Source organism: Bos mutus, chromosome 11 (genome assembly GCF_027580195.1).
Source record: "Bos mutus isolate GX-2022 chromosome 11, NWIPB_WYAK_1.1, whole genome shotgun sequence".
In the NCBI taxonomy this organism is placed as follows: Eukaryota; Metazoa; Chordata; class Mammalia; order Artiodactyla; family Bovidae; genus Bos; species Bos mutus.
Genome location: NC_091627.1, coordinates 46,658,311 through 46,682,634, shown reverse-complemented (window position 1 = coordinate 46,682,634; position 24,324 = coordinate 46,658,311). Strand labels below are relative to the sequence as shown.

General features: G+C 35.4%; 1 protein-coding gene across 4 annotated transcripts in view; it reads right to left on the bottom strand.

Annotated features, from left to right (window-relative positions):
* Nucleotides 1-24,324, bottom strand: part of XPO1 (exportin 1) — a 42,608-nt gene that overhangs the window by 1,663 nt on the left and 16,621 nt on the right. For all 4 annotated transcript variants that reach the window (XM_070379393.1, XM_070379394.1, XM_005889730.3 and 1 more), the window contains 20 exons: nt 12,820-12,881; nt 12,549-12,593; nt 11,706-11,887; nt 10,333-10,381; nt 10,133-10,252; nt 8,927-9,055; nt 8,370-8,528; nt 7,259-7,456; nt 6,785-6,923; nt 6,404-6,585; nt 6,168-6,324; nt 5,919-6,082; nt 5,509-5,643; nt 4,996-5,179; nt 4,380-4,486; nt 2,167-2,361; nt 1,361-1,529; nt 818-952; nt 573-732; nt 380-476 (listed from right to left, as the gene is read on the bottom strand). In XM_070379393.1, coding sequence (XP_070235494.1) covers nt 380-476; nt 573-732; nt 818-952; nt 1,361-1,529; nt 2,167-2,361; nt 4,380-4,486; nt 4,996-5,179; nt 5,509-5,643; nt 5,919-6,082; nt 6,168-6,324; nt 6,404-6,585; nt 6,785-6,923; nt 7,259-7,456; nt 8,370-8,528; nt 8,927-9,055; nt 10,133-10,252; nt 10,333-10,381; nt 11,706-11,887; nt 12,549-12,593; nt 12,820-12,881 — 2,768 coding nt within the window. The remainder of the gene's footprint in view (nt 1-379; nt 477-572; nt 733-817; nt 953-1,360; nt 1,530-2,166; nt 2,362-4,379; nt 4,487-4,995; nt 5,180-5,508; nt 5,644-5,918; nt 6,083-6,167; nt 6,325-6,403; nt 6,586-6,784; nt 6,924-7,258; nt 7,457-8,369; nt 8,529-8,926; nt 9,056-10,132; nt 10,253-10,332; nt 10,382-11,705; nt 11,888-12,548; nt 12,594-12,819; nt 12,882-24,324) is intronic.

Here is a 24,324-nt window from a genome sequence, read left to right as displayed (position 1 = left end):
AAGAACATTAGAGTGGGGTGCCATTGCCTACTCCGCTGATCACCATGGTTCCCCCTAAAATGAATTCTTTACTAACAATGTGGAAAATCCCAAAAGGAACTATCAATATATTTCATTCCCCCAACTCCTTTAAAAATATCTACGGTATTCAATCACAATGTTGCAATAGACATAAGTTACCCCAAACATTTTAAACCTATCTCCTCTTCTGGCCTTGATTTAAAGTTTTTCTTTCTGTAATGTATCTCAAAAGAGTAAGACTATACATATTTTAAAAGCACACTCATTTTGCTCATTACAAAAAGTGGTCAATTCTGGATGCAAGAATGCAATCAGTATTTACTCTCAATATTTCTGCAACTGCAAATAAAATATGTACCTTTATCTGTACCAGGAAATCCCGAAGATGTTCCTTGAATGCAGGAATATCCTGATTTAAGCTGAAAAGTCCTGTCACAAAGAGCTTTACTTGAGCACTGCAAGTTAAAACACAATGATTAATCACTTAAAAAACAAAACAAACAAACAAAAAAACCCTTAAAAAACTTAAGTTTATAAAAAGGGATATTTACTCTTGTAGATGAGGGAATGCGGACTTAAGAAGATTAGCCACATATTCCTGAATAAACATTTGGTTGTTAACTGGATTTCCAGGATTTAATGGTGTACTTATTTTTCCTTCTTCAACCAAATTAAACATATATGCAAGGATAGATGCATGCATTGTTAAACCTGTTGATAAGAAGGACATCATTAAACTCTAAGATATAATAACAATCAGAAGGAACATAGAATTTTTACAGCTTTAAAGTCTTACCAGCAGTATGCGAGGTGTCTGTCACAACAGAAAAGATATGCTGAAGAATATCACAAAAGTAAGTCTGATAAAAACTCTGAGCTGCAGCTTCTTCTTGTGCAACATTTTGTAAGAGTGTAAAAAGTATCTGTAGGCCTAAAAGACATATAAAGCCAACCAAGTTATTCCATACTGACAACATTCACAATGGTACTTCAGCTATCAAACAATTCAAAGTCTCTCTCGTTTTTTTTTTTTTAAGCTAAAGACAATTATTTGCCTAAATTATCTTGACTCAGTTAATGGAGTTAAATTAGAATCAATGACTGCTTACTTACAGACTAATCTAACCATCATCACCTTTCCCTTATTTCTTAAGGTTTAGTTGATTCTCTCCCACATCCATTACTGACGCACTAAAAAAAAAACCCATGACAAGTGAAGTGATACCTCTTGTCTGCAGCTACAAATACACAGATAGATGGGTGTCTATTTGTAAGTGTCCATATGTGGACTGTGGGTTGGTAGGCAAATGAATAAAGAACATCATTTTTATGTATTTACCTGTATCTGCTACATTCCTCATGGTATGTTTAAAAGCCCAAATAATAGAATCCAAAACAAGTTTAAACTGTGCCGGTGGAATAGCCAGGAATGCTGGGAAACAATGAGAATTGACAGCCTGAAGTAGTAAGAAAAAGTTCGTTCTGTGTTCAGGATATTCTTCAAAGTCCTAAAAATAAATGGTGAGAACAAAATAGAAGATTCAATGCCTTAAATTGTATTTAATGGAAGAGGGAAAGCAAGCTCTAATTCATTATAAATATTTGGAGTTAGTGGACCCCGTAAGAGAGAACAAAAATACTATTACACAAATGAATTGTCAATATGAAGGAATACAAGGTCATCTTATTATAAAGAGAACTCAACAAAACCCACAAAGACCATCACATTTTCTATTAGCATTGAGACTTGCTAGAGATTTGCTACCACTTTAAAGTGACTTTGAGATCAGTAACACAGATTAGAGAAGTCTACTGTGTAAATGTGTACACATATATTTACATGTTTTTCTTTTTGGTTAATAAATTTTCCCATTTTTCATAAACATATACTATATTTTACTAAACTGAACTAAAAATCCAGTGACTAAAACGTTTCAAGTTTTGAATAAATGTTAGCTGCTATTTGAATAAAAAACTGGCAAATTTAAAAAAAAAAAATACTTTTCTTATCTAGAAGTTCAAATGTTTTAACATCAGAGCCTAAAATTTATGCTATGCTCATAGACAGCCATCATTTACGCTTTTAAAAGTTATATGGATAACTGTAGAACTTGCCATTATGTAACTGAAATGCAAATTGCATACCTTATTTATCATATTCAATGTGCACTCAAAAACAGCATCAAATATTTGAGGTATTTCAGCTGTTATATGTCCTCCTAACTTGTTGACAATAATAGCCATAGTACTAAGCACTTCTGGCTCTCTAGCAGCTGGGACATTTCTCTGGTAATCAATGAGAACTGCATCCAACAGAGGAGGAACAAAATTTTCAGCTACCTGTTTAAAAAAAAACAACAACAAAACTTTTCATTTTAATTCAGGCACTTGCCAACTCATACTAAGCAGCCAGGTCAATGTTACCTTGTAAAACTTAATTTAGGTTGATCATCTACTGAAAAACGGAAACTCTTACGGCTTTAATTCTGGTGTATTAGAACTTTACAAAGAAAAATCAAGAAACCAAAATAGGCAGAAGAGGGCCACGGACATTGTACAGTTTAAATCTATACTTATTAAAGAAAACTGGGGCCTGACATCAAGTGAGTAGCTCTAAGTATTTTGGCAAGACCAGGATTCTAGGGATACTGTGTGTCTGTGTGTGAGGCACAGGGAAGGGTAATGCCTCACTGTACACCAAAGTATTCAAATCTAACCAAAATCAGACCTCCATCATCAATGCTTTTTTAAATTTAATGAATGCTAACCAATAGTTTAATAATCAGAAATAATAACCATTACTTACTCTCAAAAAAGGAACTACACTATGCCAGAAAGACTGTGGTAGGCTTTCCAAGATTCCCAATAAACACAGTCTAAGGTGTAAACTCTATGCTTTATAATGCATCCTCCATTAAGATGTGCTCAATAAATATGATCATGTTTCATTTAACTAAACAGTAGTAGTGTCCCAATACATAAAACAGGCCTAGCAAGATTTGAAGGATAAGCACAAAATTATTTTTCTTTTACTTACTAGGTTTTCTCTTAACTAGAACCGATTCTCCCTTCTTTTTCTTCCTTTAAGTTCTACAAGTTTACTTACATCATGAAATGATTATAGAAGAGTTAAGTTTAGTGATCATAGATATTTTATATATAACACCTCATATAGATATAAACAGAAAAAAAGTTGATAAAAATGCTTAAGATTTACTCAACTTTCTTATAAAACATACAGCAGTGTAAATTTTATATACCATGTTTGTACATTACATCCTTCTTTTGACCTACAACACGACATTAGTTCCTATTAACAGTCTAGTGATTTAATATTTTTATACATTCTAAAATGATCCCATTAAATTTATAGTCTGTCACTATAAAAAGATATTAGTTCTTGACTATTATACACTATTTCCCATACTGTACACTTCATACCCATGCCTCATTTATCCTTTCCTTGACCACTCTCATATTTCCACTCTTAACACTGAATTTATTTCCCTACACACTAAATCTGAATTATTCAACTATCTTTGAATTCACAGGCCCAAAGTTCAACATAAATCTTAGCTGTAAACTAGTTTGATACCCTGGTAATTTCCTGAAAAATTTTTCCAGTATTAACAGGAACAATACTGAAGTATCAAATTTATGAAAGTAAGTAGCACAGTTCTCAAGGCTACTTCCACACAATAGTGATGAACAGGAAAGGATTTATCGTAATGTTCCAAGGATCCAGAAGAAGGAAAGGTTTAACAATAACTAAACATAAATAGTTCCCCCAAGTTCAAGCATATAGAGCTAATTACTTTCTGAAAACCATTTAAGACTGACAGGAATAAGACAGCACAATAGACTTTTAAACCTTCAACTAGGAAACTGCTTAATCCCACTAAGGAGGGAAACAGCTCTTGTGACAGCTTTACAAATTGCTCCCAAAACCATCAGAAAAGAAATTTCATTTGAACTCTATCCATGGAAAATAAAAATTACCCAATCATCTCAACTGTCTTATTACATCACCACCCTCCCCCCACCAACAGCAATTTCTTTGGAAGAAGGTATGTATCTTGGCCGTCCCTGGTGGCTGGCTCAATTGGTAAAAGAATCTGCCTGCAATGCAGGAGACCTATGCTCAATTCCTGGATTGGGAAGATCCCCTGGAGAAGGGATCTTACTATTTTAAGGGACTCCAGAACTCCAATAAATAGAATGCTATAAAGTAACACCAAATGTAAACATCTAAATTACATTATATAATTAAGCTTTAAATAGCTAAATTCATACAGAATATATACACATTCTAGAGAGTACAGTATCAACTTTAAAAAACAAAATGACATCTCACTTACCATCTGTGGATCATTAGACCGGCTCACCCAACCAGATATTAACTTTAAAGTTTCTCTTTTTACTGTTCGCATACTTCTAATCAATGGTTGCTTTGTAACCATCTCACCTAAAAAACAAAATCAGGTGGAATCCAATTTGACAACTAAAATTCTACATTGGCAGTTACCTGTACTTCAGATACTACTGGTTTCCATTCTCCATTAGAAAACCTAAAGACAAAGAGTGCTCCTGCTCATTCATGTCCAACTCTCTGCAACCCTATGAACTATAGCCCGCCAGCATCTTTTGTTCCCAGGATTTTTCCAGGCAAGAGTACTAGAGTGGACTGCCATTTCCTCCTCCAGGGGATCTTCCAGACCCACGGATCATTGGCGGGCAGATTCTTTACTACTGAGCTACCCGGAATGCCACAAAAAACAAGAGGACACAGATTAATTTCCTGGGAAAATAGACTAATTTTATAAGGGAAAGGGGCATGTGAGACTCATTAAAAATTGTTGAGGATTGCCTAAAACACGGGAGGTATTTTGTCAAAAGTGCTAAATGCTTATGGCTAAGGCAATGAATGTAGAACTAACTTAATATAGTATTCCATAAGAATTCAGAATTGCTTACCATTAGCTTGAATAGCTGCAGAAATATTTTCACTGAGGCACTTGTATACATTAAGCATATCTAAATAAATTCTCCCAAGCTGAATCACAAATGGGTGTCCAACTGCTTTGCAAGCTCTCACATTTGTTTTCAGTATGCTACCAAGTTGCTTGACTGTTTCAGGATCTTTAAGTATATCCACATTCTGTAAGAACAAAACACAACTCCACTTATTGTAAGAGAATTCTTTTTGCTAAAGCAAAAAAAATTACCCACATTACTACGAACCACCATCACACATATAATCCTAAAGTGTAAAAGTACTGTAAAAGTCTTTATTACTAAAGAATAGAGGAAAGTATTTCCCAAAATATCATCCAAACAGAATAAAAATGTTACCATTCTTTCAATGTGCAAAAGCACACAAAGCACTATGGATCAGATATACGTGTCAAAGTACTAAATTTACTACTTTTGTAAATATAACTTTCTTAGATTCCATTTGAACTTTCACAAAAAGTAACTAAAACTTACTTTGGTTGCTTGCTGGATTATGCTATCCCAAACCTGATTAGGAAGTAGCATATATTTTTCTATCAAATGTTCTTGTACTGTTTGGTCTGTTTGTGCACCAATCATGTACCCCACAGCTTCATAAAATGTATGGACCTATGTTAAAAGGCAGACATGTTACTTGTATGCATCATAATAAGGAAAATCACATACAAATAATTCATTACACAACTTAAGCTAATTTTGTTAACATGTTAGTAATAATTAAATAGTAATTCAGTTTAAAACACTTCTGACTGAATTTCTGCCTCACTATAAAAATTTAAACACAGAAACACTTGAATCCATCAGTGGCATTCTACCCCCATTAATGAATTCTCATTAAAACAGTAGTTATTTTCTAAAAAAAATATGCTTACTGATCCACGTACCTGTTGAGGTTGAAGATCGCAAATTATAGTGTTAATGTTGTTCAAAATCTCATCAATAAATGGCATTACTTCTCCAACCTGAACCTGAACGAAATGCCTGCGGCACTTTTGAGCTATTTTAATGAAAGTATCACAAGCCATGTCCTGGACTCCATCGTGGGTCTCTTAACAAAACAAAAACAAATATCAAAAAAAAATTTGCCTTTTCCATTAAGCAAAAATAAAATATATTAAGCAAACAGGATTTACCATGCATGAATTCGAAGAGCTTGTTAACTACTGTCTTCAAAAATTTCCAGTGAGCTCTTAAAAATCGTGGATATTGACCTACTATGTACATGATATTTGATGCAATAATAGCTTTATTATCTTTGCCTCTTTTCTGTTCACATAATCCTAATAGATCCTGTAAAGTAAGAAAAATTTCAGTCATTTATAGTAAAATACACTAACAAGGTTCTAGCTCACCCCTATCTCTTGCATACCTTTATAACAGTAACAAGAAATCGCTTTTCATCCTCTTCATGCATTGCTCCACTAATGGAGCCTATTGCCCAACACAATGTATTCAAATTCTTCCATGACCACTCCGTACCATTCACTTGATTGTGAAGCTTCTCGGTCATTATTCGTTCTGTATCTACATAATCCAGATGAGTAAGATAAACTACAGGAAAGAAAAAAATTTCACGTTTTAAAATGCAAAACTTAATGAGCAAAAAGATTTTTACTAAGACCAATAGCACTCTAATAAGGATAGCTATTTACAGACTCAGAAACTAAGCATGCCTTGTTTCCTAAACAGTATTTCCACAAAAGAATACGATTTTTAATAAGGATTAAATTAATAGTATTTATTAACTTACCTAATGTTTCTCTCATATTCTTATACAAATTTATGGAATCTGTATCCTTCATGAATTCTCTTACAACTTCTCCCTGATCATTTTCTACAACTAATACTTCCTCTGGTTTAGCCATTCTACTAACCATTAATAAACGGACCTATTCAGCAATTAAAAAAAAAAAAAAAAATGTTAGATCTCTGAAATTAGTTACATTAACTATAACTCCCACTCTCAAAAAATGGCACTTAACACGAACATACCAAACACAATCATGCCCACAATATAAAATAAACATACTTAAAATATAATTCTACAATAAATTTTAATCTAAACATGGACAAAAATCAACTGTTAACTTTCCTGCATCTCATCTGCATTTCTAACAAACTCACAGGATGTGCTTGGATAGATTCAGCCAAAAAATAAAAGCCAGCATTTTCATCTGGTCCTCCAAAATCAGAGAAAGCACACTCAACCACACACTGTTGTTACCTTGGACAATACAGGCAAATATAGCTGTCTCCTAGGAGGAACATCAAAATGCTGACTTCCAGATAGCAATGGAGAGGCGGATGTTGAGAACGGGCTCTCTCTATAGAGTTCAGCTGCCAGGTGATTCCAGTACTCAAGACAAATCTTAAAGATTTCAGTTTCCTCTACTTCGGATACCAACAACATATAATGAAGGGCCTACACAGAAGACCAAAACTATTAAAACAATCCTTAGACATTACTAACAACCTCAAACGGTTTTCCATTTGCTATGTTAATGGGAAATAAAAATTCATATTGCTTTTTGTACACTATGAAGATTCATCATTTATCAAATACACAATAGAAACTGTGTATGAGCAAAGTGTGCTTTCTTCTGACATGTCCTAGAATATGCTAAGACACATGATTGTTAAATCAAACAATATTTGGTTATAGCAAAAAGGAAGAAATAATTCAAATGTTCAACAGATGTACGGACACAAAAAATGATGTATATCCATATAAAGGGATATTATTCGGCATGAAAGGGATGAAGTACTGACATACGCTATAACATGGTAACATGTTAAGTGAAAGAAAGCATCAACAACGAAAGTCCATACATTATAATTCCAGTTATGTGAAAGGTTTAGAATAGGTAAATCCATTGAGTTGTACAGCAAATTACTTGTTGCTGGGGACTGGACAGAAGAGCAGAATGGAATGACTTGTTTCAATGGGTACCTTTATCCTTTGTGGGTAATGAAAAAATGTTTTAAAATGGATAAATGGTTGACAACACTGTGAATGTACTAAATACCACTCATGCAATTTAAAAGTTGTATATTATTACACCTCTATTTTAAAATAAGGTTTTTAGACTTTGCATCTTAGGAATGACACATATGCACACTTATTGGAATTTAATATTCATTATAAATTACTGATCTGACATTGAATAGAACAGAGAAATCAGGACACTTGGCTTCTGACTAGAATTCAGAATTGAGAGCATGTACTGTATTGTGCAGAGAATAAGATATGTCAAAGAGAATGTCAAGAGAATTTTAGAACAAAAGCAGTTTACATTATAATTAATTTTAGAAGCCAAAAGCTCCACAAAGCCTACCTCCATGAGTGTTTCCCTGAGATTTAATCTTTTTTCTATAAGTTGACCATGTTCTTTAAGAAAGGTGCAGAGAAACAAACTGAGATTTTGAATAAAGTTCTGTTCATCATCCTTTCCATTTGAGTATGCAAGTCGAATATTGGTATTTAGAGGAAGCATCTGCAAATTTAAATATGGATCATAAGCCTTCAAAATAACAACAAAGATCCTACATTTAAGTTCTAAATTTCCACCAGGTTTTATTAATTTTAAAACATATGGAGTTAAATAGCTATCTTTCAATAAAATGCCTCGGTCTATTATATCCATTTTTGTACCTTTCTGTCCTAGCTTTTGTTTTTTAAATCAAAAGCACAGTAAGATTTCCTCAAAGACAATCCTTTGAAATTTTTCCTAAATCAGTTTTCCCACGTTAGTGTATATAATATATATATATAATAAACACAGAATTGCACTGATCTATTTATGTTAAGCTGTGGTGAAATGGTTCAACTGAAATCCAACTTTTTCTAAGGCACTAAGATTGTTTAGTCAGTTTAATAAGAGTGTTACATTACCTGTTTTAGCTGCATCATTGTCAGTGTAAATAGCGTTACAAATTGCTCCTCATACTGGCTTACACTCACACCAGCAATCTCAGTGAGGCACTTCAGAGAGACATTTCGAAACATTGGAACATTCAAGAACTATTTTAATTAAAAGAAAGGGGAGAGAGGGAGCATAAAATTAAATAGCCTGAAACACTTTACTTAAAATTAACAATTAAAAAAATAATGAAAGATTTAGAAATCAGGAACACTGGGGAAAGAAAATACCAGGCAAATAGGTGGTGATACAGGTTTTTGGTATCTATATTTTAAGGAAATTTCATTATCCACCCCAATAGACAGTAAATGCTTTAAAAGCAAACTGTGCTTTCTTTTGATGTGTCTTTAGACATCTGAAAAACACCAAGTTGCTTAGAAACTTTCCCCATGATCTACTACATGACTTTTAAAGATATGTTTTCTGTATAATCTGAAAATATTATAATTGTTTAAGATCCTAAGATCAGTAATATAAGATTAACAAAGGTGTAGGGAAACTAGCTCTTTTTTTATTGATGAGAAGGAATAAATGTAGCCTCCTATTTTGTGGGTGGCAATTGATGAGCATCAAAAGCCTTAAAAATGGACATACTTATTGACCAATATGTGTATTAAAATTTGCACAAAGTATCTGGACAAGTACATAAATACCCAACATTTCCTGTGGTATTGTTGACAATAGCAAATTTAAACTTTCTATCGATAAAATGGTGGCTCCAACATAGTAAATTCACATTAGAATATGACCCTATCAAGTCCTGATCCTACGAAGCCCCAAATATAAGTTATAACAGTCTGCTTTTAGAGGGTCTTGATTAAATACATAATTTATTCATTACATTTGATTAGAAAAATCTGAAAATACAACCAGTTGGTAATTGATTATCTCTGGATAAACAATTACAAGACTTTATATAGGCATTACATGCTACTGCAAACAAACTACTAGTTGTTCACATAGAATATGAGAGACTGCCTAGTAAAGTGAGAGTATCAGAAGATTCTGACACTGTTTTTAAAAATTAGCTGAAACTGCAGAAAAGTTCTTCTCAGCAGTTTTCTCATCTCAGAAATAAGGCTGATTATGGTTATGAATGTAGATTGGTTTTTCTATTCAAAAGAGCATAGTTGTGCAAACTTTATTTATAAGAAAATAAATGAAATGCATTCACATACCTTATAAATTAATGTGCTGATTAACTTGGTCTCAAAAATATATCCAAGCGGAATCCAGTTAAGAAATCTGAGCAACGTTTCTAAAGTTGCATGTACAAGTGGAGCATTTTGGGAATTTTCCTACAACAAAAACATTTTTTCAATTAACACCTTCCTATAATAATGGTTATTTTTTAAAAACTGAAATTAAAAACACTTACCATCACAAACTGACAAAGCTGAAAAATTTGTGAGAATTCGTTGCACATGCTAAAGAAAAACAAAAAAGTGATCAGTTTAGAAGAAATGCTGTAACTATTTACAGAGTAACAACATTTCAGCAGCCATTAAAACCCGTTACTTCTATTTATAAACACACGTACCAATAATTTCATCCAAAGTTATAAAGTTGGGACTTCCCTGGTGATCCAGTGGCTAAGACTGTTTTCCCAATGCAGGGGCCTGGCTTTGATCCCTGGTTAGGGAACTAGAACGCATATGCCACAGCCAAATAAATAAATGTGCCATGCTTAGTTGCTTGTGTCCGACTCTTTGCAACCCTATGAACTGTAGCCTGCCAGGCTCCTCTGTTCGTAGGGATTCTCCAGGCAAGAATATTGGAACGGGTTGCTGTGTCCTCTTCCAAGGATCTTCCCAGCCCAGGGATCAAACCCAGGTGTCCAACACTGCAGGCGGATTCTTTACCGCCTGAGCCACCAGGTAAATAAATAAACAAATATTTAAATAAATTAGTTATTAAAACTATGGGTAAACATCATTCTTTTAAAACTCACCTATAAAGAGCACATTAATTTCCTTTAAAGGTTTGGTTTTTATGTCATCCTTACTCTATTTGAAAAATTTCAATTAATATAGTCTTTTACTAATTTTTTTAGTTTGGTCATGCAGCATGGCATGCAGGATCTTAATTACCCAAACCAGGGATCAAACCGGTGCTCCCTGAAGTGGAAATTCTGAGTCTTAACCACTGGACCACCAGAGATGTCCCTCAATCTAGTCTTTTAAATCCAGACAGTTGAAATAAAACTCTCCAAATGGAGAGAGGCAGTGTTAGACATCCCTAATCCATTGTGCTTACACACCAAACCAGAGAAAAAAATTCTAAATTCTGAAGCTCGTTTAAACACATAAAGGTAAAATATTTGTTCCATAATGACTAAACACATTTTTATTACTACGTTGAAAATAATAAAATCTGCCATCTTTCTGGTGTTAACTATAGGAAAATGGATAAAATGTAGGAACAGTAGAATTCTGTAGACATTTGGACACAAGTCATATCCTTGGACCTATAATTAACTAGGCTCCATATAAAACAGACTCCCAAGAGCATTCTGGGAATTCTTAATCTACATTCTTTCCGCATAACATGTATGAAGTTACTTTGTTGTAATACCGTACATATTTTTCAAGCTTCCCCAATTTAGAGTATTAGACCATTTAAGCATTATTTAAATTTGGAGTCAGAAAGAATTAAAAATGTACTAACTTGTTCCTTAAATATTTATAATCGACCTCCAATTCCTTGAAATTGTTTGAAAAATTGCTTAAAAATTCTAAAACAATTACTTGCCTGTCTTTTAAATGCTTAGCTTTCACTTGGGTTATCTGTCCACTAGAAAAATCAAATACTTCTTCACTCAAGAGTTTCAGAATCACCATATTATTCTGACATAGACTTTCACTGGTCCGACTTGCTCCAACAATGTCACTGATAAAAGTTGGCCAGTGTTTTGGCCACTCCTGTTTAAGTATCTAAAATAAAACAGAAAGTGTTAATTTCACTTGTCAAGTGCAAATAAACAAACTTCACAGAAATTATATGATACCAAAAGCAGAAGCAAATCATCAACCACCCTTCATTTTGTTCCCCTTTATCAAGACAGGAAATGTGTCAGTCTCTATACAGAATATACTGAGTTAGAAACTACAAAAGTCCTATGTATTAAATGCCCCATTCTCAGGAAGATTTTTGTACATATTGTAAAAGTTAGGTAAATTAAAATTTTCTAGTTAGATATATAGAAAGTTTAAAAAACAGGTAAAGTATAAAGATCAATTAAACGGATGCTTGAATTCAAAGCAATTTTTTAACGTATCAGTAAGACTGAGATAGCTGACATGGAAAAGAAACATACAATGAGGCAAAAATTTTTTAATGAGTCCAACCCATACTGGAGCCAAAGAAGTGAAGTTTTTATAGTATTTGTAAATACTGTAGTACTCCTTGTAAATACTACCACAGCATATCAATAACTTTAAATGTTAGACAATGGGCTAACTATTGTAAACACTCTGAGGACTACTATCACCACTCTGCAAGATGTTTAGTTAATCAATAAAAATAGAATAGAATACTTTGTTCAACTTATCAGCCTAATTCTCAGGGAAAACAATGTATCACGTAAAAACTTACCTGAACAAGAATCATATTTAATTTCCCGATATATACCTTTTCTTTCTAAGAAAAGAAAAAAGTTCAAACAAGGGACTTAAAAAAGTTGATATAATTAATAAGAAATGCAGGCAGCCCCCCACCCATGCCCAGCAGAAAGAACAAAGTGATTACAGATCTATCATAAATGATTTGCATATGTGTCTATATGTCTGTGACAGAAGTGGGTTTAAGATCAACCCAATATGTAAATGATTTACACTCTCACAGTAGCTTCCAAAAAAGCTCTTACCTCTACACAAGTTGGGTCAGATGATGTCTTGATAATGAGGCCCACAACGTATTTTTTAATCCCTATTAAAAAAAATTATTCAGACTGTTATAGCATGCTATAAAATTGGGTAGGGAAGGGCAAAGTAAAGATCAGATCATACACCTGAATCCCATCACCAGTTATGACATTATGGGTAAAAATGTGTACTGCAACTTTAATTTTTCAGTTTCATGAAGAATGACAAAATATTGGTTTGACAACTATGAATTATTATCTTCTGAGATATTCTTTAATGCTAGATAGCCAACTATACCAAGCTGTGATTTAAAAAAAAAAAAAAAAAGGTGAGGGGGGTGGGGAGACACTTATGATTCCTTTAAAGAAACACAAGGTCAGATGTTAGTCCCTGTCAGATTTATTTACAGCACTAAGCTAATCCTGTATGTCATTTTACTTTGTTTGTTCTACAATGTAGAAAAAAACAGAGTTAAGAAGAAAGTTTTTATTTATATTCTTAAGGATACCTTTATAGCATTACCTATTCCTTCAACAGTTAACATTTCACGTCTTTGATTTTAATTTGCATCATTCAGAATTTACTGGGCATCTATCTACTATACATCCCCTCAAAATTTTAAAGTAATGTCGTTCACCTTAATATACCCAAAGGACCTGAAACAGGATTTCTTAATCCAACAAATTATCTCTCCCTATGAAAAATAAAGACTAACCTCACATCTGTTTAATAATTTAGCTTTTGCCACCGAATGCTTTATGAAGATTTTCAAATTTTCAAAGCTATCTGAACTTCAGAAATAACAGATGAAAAGTTTGTAAAACTGTGTCCCAACTCTCATCTAGCAAATCTACATTGGACTCAATATCCATTGACCAATGCTAATTTATAACAGCTACCCAGAAATATAATCAACCCTAGGCAACAAAACGCCTATTTGATTGTAAAACTACCCAAATAGAGCAATTTTTATGAGTTAAGTGTTAAATTCACTCTTTGACCCACACACTCCTTCATTGGTAACTGAAAATTAATTTTTATTAGTTATGGTGGAACTGGACATTTCAACATTCCAAATAAAATCAAAACTTTTAAAAAGCATTAATTATAAAAATATTTTCCTAATTGATGAAAAATTTCACAAATAAAGACACATAATAAGGGTTATTAATCAACTGAAAATGTAACATTAAGTATTATCAATATTCACAATATAAGAATCATTTGAAAAACTGCCTGCCAGTTACCAAAGATTTAACTATATATACACAAACACATAAAAATCAGTGAAAACTATGTTACTGACATTTTAAAAACTTCTACACTAGGCAAAGGCCCCAGTAATAACTGTTGTAGACAGGTCCACCAATGAACATGCTGTGTTGTGCTTAGTCACTCAGTCAGGTCTGACTCTTTGTGACCCCATGGACTGTAGCCCACCAGGCTCCTCTGTTCATGGGGATTTCTCCAGGCAAGAATATTGGACTGGGTTGCCATGCCCTCCTCCAGGGGATGTTCCCAACCCAGGGATCGAACCCAGGTCTCCCACATTGCAGGCGGATTCTTTACCATCTGAGCCACCAGGGAAGCCCCAATGAATGAATGAATTTATAAAAGAAATGGACAAAACTTCCAGGACAAATTGTCTAAGTTGTTAGTAGGAAAACTAAAAGGTGTAAATACATTCTGTACTTACGGGGGCAACATTTTAGACAATATTTCTATTGTCTAAAATTATTTTTTCAAAAAAAAAAAAAAAAAGAGGCTTTGTGGACACCCAAAATAAAACCAGGTTTAGATTCAACAAAGTGATTTAAAAAAAGAAAGAAAGAAACACCAGAACTAGGGGAACTAGTTTTATTTTAAAATGAGTGCTAAATCATACCACTTAGTTAGGATAAAAAAAAAGTCGCTCAGTCATGTCCGACTCTTTGAGACCCCATGGACTGTAGCCTACCACACTTCTCTGTCCATGAGATTTTCCAGGCAGGAGTACTGGAGTGGGTTGCCATTTCCTTCCCCAGAGGATCTTCCCAACCCAGGGATCAAACCTGGGTCTCCCGCATTGTAGGCAGATACTTTGCCATCTGAGCCACCAGGGAAGTCACTTAAGTTAGGATAACCCACACAATAATCTCATGTCCTTAATATCCATTAGATCGTTATCAAAACAATTCTGGTATTGTTGACCTTTCTGCTCTTTAGATAAATATTGTCATTAAGGCCCCTAAAAAAAAATTTAAGAAAAAGAACCATTCTGAATAAACAGAAAACATCACTCTGAAACCTCTAAATACAGGCTAAAAAATGGAACAGTAGTGGAACTACAATTTCTACCTCCATATGAGTTTGGAGGCTTCTCTCAGCCTCAGAAGAAAACAGAATCAGACTGAGCCTACAACTCTATTAGCAACTAAATAACTTCTTTTCAGAAACTTCTGAAATTCATCTGTAAGATAGAGCAAAGAGTAAAAGATGAAACCAGAAAAAACATGAAATAAGTAGTAAACACCCACACGCAACCTGTAAGGATCTCAGAGACAAAACTAAGTCTCAACTAAAGACTATGGTATCACTAAATATCACTCTAAAATGATGAGTGTCCATTCAAAGCATTTGAACTACATGTAAAGGCCTTTTCCATCAAGTACTGCTGTACATAGTATCTGTTTAGAATCTCCTGCTATGTAGCTTATATGATTAAGTACCATAATGCCCTCCCCAAATTTCTTCCCATTATTTACCAAAATTTAAAAAGTAAAAGGAGCCAGTTAAGAGTAGTTCTAAAATTGTAAATTAGACCTTTAAAAAAAGAAACGGTGGGAATCCCCTGGTTGCCTAGTGGTTAGAATTTTGGGCTTTCACTGCCATGGCTTCAGTTCAATCCCTGTTTGAGAGCTAAGATTCTGCAAGCCATGTGGCTTGGCCAAAAGAATAAATAAATAAATGGTGTCACACATATCAAGGTAGAAAAGTCAGATGTTTACAAGTAGCAGAGAAAGCTCAGCTTCTCAGATTTAACAGAAAACGATCCTAGACCTGACAAAAACAAAACCCCTTTATTCCCAGCATCTCTTTGTGCCAAATGAGTTAACTCATCTGCCAGTTGGAAGAAAAAAAATTTTTTTCGGTTTCTTCAATTGTTTTATAAATAAAACAAATTTCTTAAAACAAGAACTATCTTTACAAGACTTCATATCCAATAAAAACCATACTAATCAGAAATTATCTCTTTCCAATTATTCAGAAAGCATATGTGGATAGACTAGGATACTCCTTCCAGCAGTCTTCTAAGCTCTTTCCTGGGAATCAGGAAAACTTATAAATAAATGTATTAAACATATCAAAGAACACTTCACTGAAGAATTCTCATACGTAGGTTGTATGCCTCTGACAAACACAATTATGCTCTTACTGCTTACTATGCCAAGGCTTTCAAAGGACTCCTACAATGATCCAGCACACTTCTATCAATAGCCCCCACAGCCCATTCTTCTAAATAGGAAAAAAAAATTCACCTCCAAAGTTTTAAAAGTAAACTTTCAAATCATTTATTGAAAAGTACTACTTTTTTTAAAAAAGGACCATCCATACAAAATATGGTACACTATTAAAATATGGTACAAAATATGGTACACTATTAAAGCTCAACATCCAGAAAACGAAGATCATGGCATCCGGTCCCATCACTTCATGGGAAATAGATGGGGAAACAGTGGAAAGAGTGTCAGACTTTATTTTGGGGGGCTCCAAAATCACTGCAGATAGTGACTGCACCCATGAAATTAAAAGACGCTTACTCCTTGGAAGAAAAGTTATGACCAACCTAGATAGCACATTACTTTGCCAACAAAGGTCCATCTAGTCAAGGCTATGGTTTTTCCTGTGGTCATGTATGGATGTGAGAGTTGGACTGTGAGGAAAGCTGAGCGCCAAAGAATTGATGCTTTTGAACCGTGGTGTTGGAGAAGACTCTTGAGAGTCCCTTGGACTGCAAGGAGATCCAACCAGTCCATTCTGAAGGAGATCAGCTCTGGGATTTCTTTGGAAGGAATGATGCTAAAGCTGAAACTCCAGTACTTTGGCCACCTCATGCGAAGAGTTGACTCATTGGAAAAGACTCTGATGCTGGGAGGAATTGGGGGCAGGAGGAGAAGGGGACGACAGAGGATGAGATGGCTGGATGGCATCACCGATTCAATGCACGTGAGTCTGAGTGAACCCAGGGAGTTGGTGATGGACAGGGAGGCCTGGCGTGCTGTGATTCATGGGGTCGCAAAGAGTCAGACATGACTAAGCGACTGAGTATAAAACTGAACTGAGTATAAAAATGCCCAAATACCCACTGAAAGGTGACTTATGGCATATGAATGCTCCTTATCCAAGAATTTATGTATTAATCTTTTATAACTCTTATTTTCCCCAATATCAAGAAAAATGTCTTTCACAGTCTCATTTCAAATAGAAACCAACACCAAATTATCCACATTATCTCATAAACTGATAATAACAACATTAGCTAGCTAAAAAGGTCAGATTTAAGCACATGTAATTTCCAAAAATGCTTAAACTACCACACCATTGCACTCATCTCACACACTAGTAAAGTATGCTCAAAATTCTCCAACCCAAGCTTCAACAGTACATGAACCCTGAACTTTCAGACGTTCAAGCTGGTTTTAGAAAAGGCAGAGGAACCAGAGATCAAATTGCCAACATCTGCTGCTACTGCTGCTGCTAAGTCGCTTTAGTCGTGTCCGACTCTGTGCGACCCCATAGACGGCAGCTCAACAGGCTCTGCCATCCCTGGGATTCTCCAGGCAACAACACTGGAGTGGGTTGCCATTTCCTTCTCCAATGCATGTAAGTGGAAAGTGAAGTCGCTCAGTGGTGTCCGATTCATCGCGACCCCATGGACTGCAGCCTGCCAGGCTCCTCTGTCCATGGGATTTTCCAGGAAGAGTACTGGAGTGGGGTGCCATCACCTTCTCTGGCCAACATCCGCTAGATCAAAAAAGCTAGAGTTCCAGAAAAACATCTACTTCTGCTTTATCGACTATGCCAAAGCCTTTGTGTGGACCACAACAAACTCTGGAAAATTCTTAAAGAGATGGGCACACCAGACCACCTGACCTGCCTCTTGACAAATCTGTATGCAGGCCAGGGAGCAAATAGTTAGAACTAGACATGGAACAACAGACTGGTTCCAAGTCAGGAAAGGAGTATGTCAAAGCTGTGTACTGTCACCCTGCTTATTTAACTTATATGCAGAGTACATCATAAGAAATGCTGGGCTGGAGGAAGCACAAGCTGGAATCAAGATTGCCGGGAGAAATATCAATAACCTCAGATATGCAGATGACACCACCCTTATGGCAGAAAGTGCAGAAGAACTAAAGAGCCTCTTGATGAAAGTGAAGAGGAGAGTGAAAAAGTTGTCTTAAAACTCAACATTCAGAAAACTAAGATCATGGCATCTGGTCCCATCACTTCATGGCAAATACATGGGGAAACAATGGAAACTATGACAGACTTTCTTTTCTTGGGCTCCAAAATCACTGCAGATGGTGACTGTAGCCATGAAATTAAAAGACACATGCTCCTTGGAAGAAAAGTTATCACCATCCTAGACAGCATGTTAAAAAGCAGAGACATCACTTTGGCAACAAAGGTCCATCTAGTCAAGGCTATGCTTTTCCCAGTAGTCATGTATGGATGTGAGAGTTGGACTCTAAAGAAAGCTGAGTGCCGAAGAATTGATGCTTTTCAACTGTAGTGTTGGAGAAGACTCTTGGGAGCCCCTTGGACTGCAAGGAGATCCAACCCAGTCCATCCAAAAGGAAATCAGTCTTGAATATTCTTTGAAAGGACTGATGCTGAAGCTGAAGCTCCAATACTTTGGCCACCCGATGCGAAGAACTGACTCATTGGAAAAGACCCTGATACTGGGAAAGATTCAAGGCAGAAGGGGACGAGAAGATGAGATGGTTGGATGGCATCACCAACTCAATGGACATGAGTCTGAGTCAACTCCGGGAGTTGGCGATGGACAGGGAGGCCTGGGGTGCTGCAGTCCATGGGATCGCAAAGAGCTGGACACAACTGAGCAACTGAACTCAACTCCCATCAGACTTAATAGTTATATATATCATCTTGAAAGTTATTTACACCCAATATTAACAGTCTTACCCCCCAGGAACATCTTGCAAATATTAGATACTTAATGACAAGGTAAAAGAAATGCATTAACAGAATGTGATTCACTAAAACCCTTTAAAATGAAAACTTACTCACTACAACATACCAATGGTGCCATATTCCCGTAGAGGCAAAACGCCCTTTCTAAATTTAAATTGTAAATTTGTTCATGAGCATCTTAGCTAGTCAGTGATACAGACTACCATTATATCAATACCATTATATTTTCAACCAAGTATAGAATTCTACCCATTGAGAGAAAAATACGAGTGAAAAAGTTGCAGAATCTTATCCCTTGCTTTCATAGTGGCTCATTTTCATACACCACAGAAAATGGAGAGCCTTGACACACTATTACAAAAGTAAAGCTACAATCATCAAAACTGAGTTCAGTCCAGTCCAAAACATTGTGCAATACTTAAATTCACTTTAAATGTGTACTCTATAATCACATCCCTTCATCAAAGCCATGTGTAACTGAAACTTTTTCCAAAAAAAAAAAAGAAGAAACGTTACTTCCAGATGTATAGCAAAGTGATTCAGTTATATATACATGTTAACATACATGCATGTATACACTTTTGCCTTCCCTGGTGGCTCAGTGCCAAAGAACCCGCCTGCCAGTGCAGGAGACACGGGTTTAATTTCTGGATTGGGAATATCCCCTGGTAAAGGAAATGGCAACCCACTACTGTATGCTTGCCTGGAAAATCCCACGGATAGAGGTGCCTGGTGGGTTACATCATCCCTGGGGTTGCAGAAGAGTTGGGACACGACTTAGTGACTACACAGCAACAACATACACGTTTTCAGATTCTCTTCCATTATAGTTTATTACAAGATTATTGATACTCAATATACCACAATATATGTGCTATATAGTAGGTCTCTGTTATTTTATATATAATAGTAGTTCTGATCACATATCCCCAATTTATCCCTCCTCCCCTTTCAAAGCCTTAGGTAACCGTAAATTTGTTTCCTATGTCTTTAAGTAAGCTCATTTGTATCGCTTTTAAAGATTCCACATATGATATATCTGTCCTCTGACTTATTTCACTAGTATGATAATCTCCAGGTCTATCCAAGTGGCTGCAAATGACATTTCATTCTTTTTTATGTCTGAGTAATATTCCACTGAGTGTGCACACAACCCACTTCTTTTCCCACTCATCTGTCCATGGGTATTTAGGCCTCTTCCATGTTTTGGCTCTTGGCCTCTTGACGAAGGTGAAAGAGGACCAAAAAGCTGGCTCAACATTCAAAAAACTAAGTCATGGCACCCAGTTCCATCATTTCATGGCAAATAAATGGGTAAACAATGACAGACTTTCTTTGGCTCTGAAAAAGATTTGATGCTTTTGAATTGCAGTGCTAGAGAAGACTTTTGAGAGTCCCTTGAGATACCAAGGAAATCAACCCCAAACATTCATTGGAAGGACTGATGCTGAAGCAGAAGCTCCAATACCTCAGCCACCTGATGCAAAGAGCCAACTCATTAAAAAGACCGTGAAGCTGGGAAAGATTGAAGGCAGGAAAGGGGACAACAGAGGATGAGACGGTTGGATGGTGTTACCAACTCAATGGACAGGTGTTTGAGCAAGCTCCTGGAGACGGTGAAGGAGGGGGAAGCCTGGTGTGCTGTAGTCCATGGGGTTGCAAAGAGTCGGACATGACTTAGTGACTGAACAAAAAAACGTCTTAGCTATTGTAAACAGTACTACTATAAACACTGGGTTTCATGTATTTTTTTGAATCAGTTTTCATCTTTTCTGCATGTATGACCAGGACTGGGATTATTGGCTCATATGGTAACTCTATTTTTAGTTTTGTAAGGACCCTCCATACTGTTCTCCATAGTGACTGTACCAATTTACATTCCTACTAACAGTATAGCAGAGTTCCTTTTTCTCCACATCCTCTCCTGTATTTATTATTTGTTGGCTTTTTTGATGATGGCGTGAGGTGAGATACCTTACTGTAGTTGCGATTTTCATTTCTCTAATAACTAGGGGTACTGAGCATCTTTATATGTGCCTGTTGGCCAGAAAGGAAGGTGCTTTCCCCATGTCACACTGTTATTACAAACTTGTCCACTTAAACCACCAAGAATAATCACAGAGAGTCGCTAAAATATAGCTATTTGTCCTATTTACCTTATCATCCAAAGGAATCCAGAACAATTTTCCTATTCCTCATTCACTGAAATACTCATGGAAACAAACCGCAAAATGAGAAATAGAAAAAAATAATTCAAAAGCAGGGGTTCTTAACCTACAGTCCCCAGAGATTATAAATTGGAATTAGACTGTAATTTATTGCCTATATGTTCAGTAGTTTTAAGAAGAATGGATCTTTATTTATTATTCTTAGAAGGGTTTATAGCTGCAAATAGTACTGAACAAGAACTCCTAATGAGATAGAGCAATTAAAATTCTATTAAATTCACAATATACAATATTTGCAAACAACCCACAGGTAGATAAAGTAGAATAAAATGTTCAGTGTTTAAAAAAAGGAATGAAATTGATACATGCTGCAACATGAATTAACCTTGGCAACATATGCGACTGAAATAAAGCAGATTCAAAATATTGTATGATTGTACATATGAGTTACCAAATAGGCAAATTCATAAAGACAAGTATAATAATGGTTAACAGGGACTGGGAAGAGTATAAGAAAGATAATGTTTAATGGGTAGTTTCAACTGGAATGACAAAAAAATTCCAGAGATCAACAGTAAGGATGGTTGCACAATACTATGAATTTACTTACTGACAATGAACCATACATACACACATACACTTAAAATGGTAAATATGTATATTTAATCACAGAAAAGTTTTTATTTTACTAAAAATTCAACATTTTTTTCTAGAAAATCCGCAACTCTTTAAAAAAATTTTTGGATTTAAATAATTTTTTGGCCATGCCTGGTAGCCTAAGGGATCTTAGTTTCCTAACCAAGGATCAAGCCCATGCCCCCTGTATTGGAAGTGTGGAGTCAACCACTGGACTACCAGTTCCTCCAAACCTCTTTAATAAAATCTACAGGTGGTTTGCATCTCCTGTGTGGATGTGATGTAAGGATTAGGCATTGTGAGGTCTCAAGTAAAGACCGCTTATGAAGTTCCACATAACTAGGATATACTGGGGGGGAGGGACCACATTGTTATTATACCTTAAATAGAAATGGTAGGAAAACAGTTTTTGTCAATTACATATGATGCTGGTGTACAAAATAATATTTTAAAAAATATCATGTGTTATTGGATAAAATGTAATCAATATTGTGCTTTATTATCTCATTGTGTTATAAAACTGGCAAAAATACACCAATAAGAGTGCTTGTTAAATCTGAGATTAGACTGATGCTTCACACATTACATTCCACAGAGTGGGGGGAGAATTTCTCATGGATTTGCTTAAAAGCCATGGCCTTACAAGAGTCCAAACACTTAAAAGTTCTTTTCAAAATGACCAACAAAGGAAACAACTATCTCTGTTAAATAGGCCTAACAATATTAACTTAAATATGCATACAGAGATGATGTGTAGGTGCTCAACAGCCTAAGTCACAGTGAGAAGCCATTATATATGTGCTACACCGGCTAGAATTTTAAAAAACTGACCACAAGCTTTGGTGAGGATGGGAAGCATACTGCTACTGAGAATGTAGAGTGATACAATCATTTTGGAGAACAGCTGGGCAGTTAAAAACATACACCTACCATATGATCTAGCCATTCTACTCCTAGCTAATCAATTGAGTGACAGCAGATTGGGGGCTGGGGAGGTAAAGGAAAAGGCATTCACCAAAAAAGGGTCATGATTAGTCAAAATGTATCAAATTGTATACTTGAACTTGTTCTTTGTAAATGTTAAATATACCTTAATAAAACCATTAAAAAAAGCAAACAATTTTTAAAAAGTCATTACTGCTTAAAGGCAACAAGTTAAATATGTGATATTCAGTACAATGGGCGATTTATGCATAGGAATGACCTGATTAGTTCTGTTTCTAAAATACACTAAACCCTTTGCTGAAAATATATCACAAGGGACAAACAGAAGTGGGTGTTAAGGAGCCCAGTTAGGATGTTACTGCAGAAATTTCAAGGCAACTTGAGAGTAGTATACAAGCACTTGGTGAAATGGAGAGAAGTGGGAGTATTTTTTTATGGAAAGGGGCTGACAATACACGTGTTTATCCACAGTCAGCACCCAGATATGCAGAGCGTTTTAAACACATTACTTATTATATCATTTTCCAATAACCATACAAGACAATCAAAATAGTATTGCTTTATCACTATGAACTCTTTTCTTCACCACTGCTCTTTTCAATGTCAGCAGGTCTGTATATATTTCATAAAAATGTAGTGATCTGTAAACTACATGTCTTAACAGATTAAAATATAATCCTTTGGTTTAAATGAACCATTCCCTATTTGGAAATTATTTTCCTTCATATATTAAAATTCAATTTTTTTCTTTAGTTGAAACCATTACCTTAAATAAAAACAAAAATTAACAACTGAGACTTAAAACTTCAAAGTTTTTGCACAGCAAAGGAAAACATAAACAAAACAAAGATACGCTATAAAATGGGAGAAAATATTTGCAAATAACACAAATGACAAGAGACTCATCTCCATAATATACAAACAGCTCACACAGCTTAAAAACCCTTCTCAAGACAAAAAAAAAACAATCAAAACATGGGCAAAAGATCCAAAGTTATTTCCTCCAAAGACACACAGACAGCCAAAAGGCACATGAAAAGATGCTCAACATTACTAATTATTACAGAAATGAAAATCAAAATTACAATCAGGCATTGCCTCACAGTGGCCAGAATGGCCAATCATTAAAAAGTCTACAAATAATAAGTGCTAGAGAGGGTGTGGAGGAAAAAGAAACCTCCTACACTGTTAGCGGGAATGTAAATTGGTACAGCCACCATAGAGATCACTTATGAAGGTTGCTTAAGAAACTATGGAAGTGAACTTCTCCGGTGGTCCAATAGTTAAGAATTCGCCTACCAATACAGGTGTCAGAGGTTTGATTCCTGGTGCAGGAAGATTCCACATGTGGCGGGGTGGGGGAATTAGCCCATGCTCTTCAACAAAAGAAGCCAACACAACTAGAGTAGCATCCACTTGCCACAACCAGAAAAAGCCCATGTGCAGTAACAAAGACCCAATGCCCCCCAAACTAAATAAATGAAACAAAAGTATGGAAGCAATCTAAATGCCCATGACAGATGAATGGATAAAAATGTGAAACACAATGACAGCCAGAAA